Genomic DNA, 5,560 nt, shown 5'->3' with positions numbered 1-5,560 from the left:
GGACGAAGTCGCGGGTAACAGCTATATTAAACTAAGTTCTTTTAGATCGTATGTTATTTATTCGATAGATTCCAATAGCGTTAAAAAGATTTATTGTTAGTCTACATTTCGTATGTTTCAATTATTTTTTCAATTTCACAGACTAGTATTTCGCGAATCGGCCGTGAACATTTCGCAGAATTTCTCTGAATCAATCAGAATGTTGTATCTAAATTGAATTTGTTTAAATTACAACGCTGCAAGCGATCAAAGAAACGTTAGTGTTTATGATAGCGGATGTAAAAGCGTGTTTGCTTACTCGAGGCTGACCGTCGTAGACTTGAAAGGCGCAAAGGGGTGACTGCAGTGCGTTGGGCCACAGGTGGGGGGTGGCAACCCTGTTCATCTCAGTACCGCGCCGACTGTCGTGGAGTACAGACGTTGGTTAATAACGAGATACAATAACATTCGTAACAATAACAAAGCATCGAGGAAATTCGACACGAAACTTTTTCCGGTTCACGTTTTTTTGTGCTGAAAATTCTAGTTTGTGAGTAGTGTTGTGAAATAGATAGTGTCGATGATTGTCACAAGACAATTATAGCATGCAGTAATGGATGGCGAGAATAGGATCATTTTAAACGTTGGAGGAATAAGGTACTAATAATTTTGTGATAGCTTAAGAAGTAATCGAGAAAAGAAATTATGATAACTAGTCTTGTGTTTAACTTATCAAGGATTTTAAATCAAGTTTTAGTTTTGATAATCTGTGTTAAATTATAAAATGTCCTATGTCTTTTAAACCTAGGTTTTTTACATATTAAAACGTAATTAACTGTGTTTAAAGATTATGGATTTCTATGTAATTTTCCAATAATATATTTCCTTATTCCTATTGTATAAAATCGAAGTGTATGGTCTGTTATCAATGTATAGTTCGTTCCTCATCTATTTAATCCATGGCGTTGAGGCGTGGACATGAATTTGCAAGTTAAATGTGAATATTCAAATGTGTAAACTATTGTAACAACGCCATTTTTGCCTAAACCAACAGAAAGATAATGAACTTTAATATTTAATGAAATCAATTATTTTAATGAAAAATTACTTTGAAAACATATATGATAAGATATTTTATAAAGTCGAGGTATAATGGACTAATTAAATTTACTCTTGCTGCTTAACTCTGAGTCGATCACTGAGAGTCTTTTAGTAGAATAAAGAAAAATTAATCTGTACTAAGGAACTGTTTAATTGGATTATAGCCTAAGTGCAAGTATTGGTACTGACATAAGAAAGACTTTATCCACTCACTATCTTACGGCCGTCTACAAATTAAAAAAAACAAAATAAGTACCCCATGTGATAGACTATCCTCTATATTTTTGCCATATTTCATTGAGATCTCTTCTGCAGTTTAGGTTACAAACTCTTTCAAACATCCATCCATCTAAACTTTCGCATTTATAATATTAGTATGAAAGTAAGAATTAGAAAGATCACTTTTCAGCTTAATTTAACTGATTTAGTTCTTCTGTTAAGTTCTAAGTTTATCTTAAGCAATACAATCATACTAATCATACTTCATACTAATACTATAAATGTGAAAGTTTGGATGGATGGATAGATGGATTGGTGGAAAGGATGTTTTTTAGAGTTTGTAGCCAAAACGGCTGAACGTATCTGAATGTAATTTAGCATAGATGTAGAGGATAGTCTGGAAGAACACATAGGCTACTTTCTTTTGTTTTTATTATTATAATGTCAAGCGAACGGAGTCGCGGGCGGAAGCTAGTATCTTATATTTCGTAAGTACCTCATTTGTTAGCTGAGTTGTTCTAACAAAACCTAAGTTTAGAAAAATAAGTAATATTATTTACAACTAGCTGTTGCTCGCGACTTTCTCCACATGTAATTAAAAATAGTTAAAAATATTGCTTTTTAATGGTGAAACAATTGAAATCGGCCCAGTAGTTTTTGAGTTATTTTAATACATATAAAAATACAAATCTTGCCTCTTTATAATATTAGTACAGATATAAATGAACTAAACCGAATTTCGTCGAATGAATGAACTATGAAGCGACTAAACTTAACAGAAACAAAGCGTTTGTAAAATTGTACTGAACTAGTTGACGTCATAGTTTGAATTTAGATGTACTCTGAGTGGGTTTGATTTACACATCACTAAACAAAATAAAGATGGAGTATTTAGAATAGGTAATAACTACAAAATAGTCAAAATATAAACTGATCATATTGCAGACTATATCTATAGGTTAGGAGAGACCCTTTGACTAAACTATCGCACAACTGTGTAGTCTCGCTTTGATTCCTATGATCTTACATAAATGTGCGTATACTATTCGATTTTTAGTTGTGCAACTAAACGGTTGATAAATGCAAAACAATCGACTATCGCACAAAGCGCGGCCGCTCAAGTTTTTCTGGGAATGTGACGTTTAATACTGAAATGTTTCTGTCCATAATTTACCATCAGTTTTCAATATATCTAGTAAGTTTGTAAATTAATTTCGTTCAGTTATATATAACACTGAAAAAGATTATTTTTACTATGTAACTATTTATATCTTTACTAACATTATAAAGAGAAAAGATTTGTATTTTTGTATGCATTGAAATAACTGGAAAACTACTGGGCCGATTTCAAAAATTCTTTCACTATTAAAAAGCTACATTATCGCTGACTAACATAGGCTATATTTTTTAATTTCACGAGGACAAAGTCGAGAGCAACAGCTAGTATTTACATAAACAAATGTGATATGTTTCCGTAGCTTACTTTATTTCTCTGTTATTAACCGACTTGTTATTAAGGGAAATAGTAAATTACAAGAGTTTTAGCCGATGTTATGAATATTTCCTCGAGTGTTAACATAAACAGACAATTAAATAAACAGTTGATACAATGATCTGCTTTCAATAATACAAATAAATATAGTTACAATGAAATATCATTATTGAGTTATTTTTCTACGCATTCACTGAATTTACTTACACTACACTACACTGGGTTTACTTTATATACAAGATACAAAAGAATTCTGAAACGACATTTAAATATGAAAACAGCGTCTTAAAGAAAAAGATTTCAATAAAAATTCCATTAAAATAGAGTATGAGATTATACACAACGTCAACGAAGCGACGTTTTTAAGATTCTGTTGTCTGTTCTGCTGTCAGGCGAGTGCTTTAGTATACCTGATGTTACACCTTGTTACATGCACATATATGTATGCACAGTATGCTCTACTCTACCATTACATTCAATAGTTAGGGATATCATTCTTGACGTGGGTGACCACTAATAAAACCTTATCACAAGTATTAATTGCTCGCTTTAAAAAACAGATTATAAGAGCGGGTGCACATCTTTGACTTATTTGTTGTTGCGATTGTCGATTGTTTCGCTGCCAATTTAACTGTTTAGTTGCATAAATAAAAATCAAGTAGTACACCTCCATATAACCTCATAGGAATCAAAGCGAGACTAAATAATTTTGCGATAGTTTAGTCAAAGTGCGCCCAAATAAGATTGCAAATGTTAACAATATGTGTGTCTGTGGACTGGTAGTGTACTTTGACGTCATTGTTACATATGAACATACATAAGAAACGAGTGGTAAAGGATGGTTTCCTCATACGTTATTCAATATGATAAATATTTACTGTTTACTTCAATTATCACCGCGTAGGAGGAGAGTGGGAATATCTTATAATCTAATTTAGATTACATCTACGTGGCTTGATGCTGTATTTAGTACTAGCTGTTCGCATGCGGATTCATCCGCGTGAAATTATAAAAACTTTATTTCATTGTTTACATTTGTCAAATCCTCAATTGCAAATGTCAAAATGACATGACATGACATGACAAACCTTAGCAATCTTTCTTTGTTGATGTTGGCAGCAACTTGTGGTTTATTTCCCACATTAGGTTTTTTATCCAAAATATTTACTCCCTAAGTTTATGGCGTGAAAATATATAGCCTAATGCTTGACGTAAGTGTAGGGCTTTTTATTAAAAAAAAGAATGTTCAATAGGATGCTGTAATTGCTGACATCTTAGGCAACAAAGAAGTGTGTGTTTACGCTTTATTATAATAGTATAGATTATGTGTTGCCCGCGGTACCGTCCGCGAATTAATAAAATGTAAGTAAGTAGTCTATGTGTTCTTCCAGACTATTCTCTATCTATGCCATATATCATCCAGATTTGTTTAGCTGTTTAGACTACAAACAAACAGTCATCCATACAATATTTCGCATTTTTAATATTAGTGAAATTAGAAAGATTATTCTATGATATTAGTCGTAAATTTTGCTTGTATAACCTAGTTTTTGTTATAATTGTTATCGAATACGTAGTATAATGTATTTATTTCATCGTTTTAACAAAGACAGGAGATTTTATGTGTTATATGTACATGTATTACGCATTACTAAAGTTATTACACGTTCGTGTTTCACCCACGTTGAATTTTATTAACACTATGTTGAACATTTCCTGTGTTTTTACGTTTAATAATAAATCAATACGTGTTAATATTAATGTTGATTTACAATTCTAACAGTCATTGAAATGTGGAATTTATACTTATTTCTGGATATCTGTTTTACAGCAAGCAGTGGGTATTTGTGTAACAGTAGTAGTATAAATCAAAATATATACAATGTCCCACTTGACAGTGCAATACCACCACACAGAAGACAGTAGTCCACTAGAACTATTATCTAGCGTCTGAATTACATGCTAGACGCTAAATTCCAGTTCTTTTAGACTCAGTGGGTTTGGCAAGATAGGGAATACACGCAAGGGTAAATCACTTCCCTGTACAATCTCTATTCTGTCTATAAAAGGAAGTTAAGCAGTCACTTTGCAATTATAACAATTTCAGATAACCGCTCGTTTGTTTTTTACCTATTATTTTTTACTAATGGAGATATTGAGAAGCAAAAGGTAAGCGTGGTATGGACATATGTGGAAAGATGATGATCATATATATAAAACAGTTTTAATATTGAATTTGGAGCTCCAAACGCAGAGGAAGACTTAAGTAAGTAAGGATTGTGTTAAAGAGGACATGCTTAAGGGAGTATATTTGTGATTGATACGACATGTATGGAAGAGTAGTACAGACTGCCGACTGCCCGTAGGGACAAGTGCAGGTTGGTAGAAAAATCTAGATCAAGAACTATGAAAGTTCTGATAGTTAGAACGATATTGTTACAATCTGATCTCACTACGTCATGAGCGTATTTTAGTTGCTCAATAAAAGTGTTATCTGAACAGAGATAGATTTACTTGTTGTTCGAAACTCGATATAAAAACAGAAAGACTTTTACGATGTATTGATAGTTATAGGTAGTCTAAATCTGTTAATATAGTTTATAGAACTAGTGAAAATAAGATTAGCTAATTTGTATATAGGTCACTATATGGCATAGTTTTGGTATAGTATTTAAATCTATCTATACATATAATAAAATTGAAGTGTCTGTTAGTAATATTAAAAGGAAAAATCCAGATTTCTGGAAGATGTATTTGCGTTACTGATAA

The 5,560-nt window shown here is 32.0% G+C and overlaps 1 protein-coding gene across 2 annotated transcripts in view; it reads left to right on the top strand.

Annotated features, from left to right (window-relative positions):
• Window positions 1-431: 431 nt before the first annotated feature.
• LOC106110767 (potassium voltage-gated channel protein Shaw-like) overlaps window positions 432-5,560 on the top strand; it is an 82,628-nt gene continuing 77,499 nt past the window's right edge. For both annotated transcript variants that reach the window (XM_013292668.1, XM_013292667.1), the window contains exon 1: window positions 432-636. In XM_013292668.1, coding sequence (XP_013148122.1) covers window positions 593-636 — 44 coding nt within the window. In that variant the 5' untranslated portion in view covers window positions 432-592. The remainder of the gene's footprint in view (window positions 637-5,560) is intronic.

This window comes from Papilio polytes, unplaced genomic scaffold (genome assembly GCF_000836215.1).
Source record: "Papilio polytes unplaced genomic scaffold, Ppol_1.0 DF824191.1, whole genome shotgun sequence".
Classification (NCBI taxonomy): Eukaryota; Metazoa; Arthropoda; class Insecta; order Lepidoptera; family Papilionidae; genus Papilio; species Papilio polytes.
This window is presented reverse-complemented; position numbering and strand designations above follow the sequence as displayed.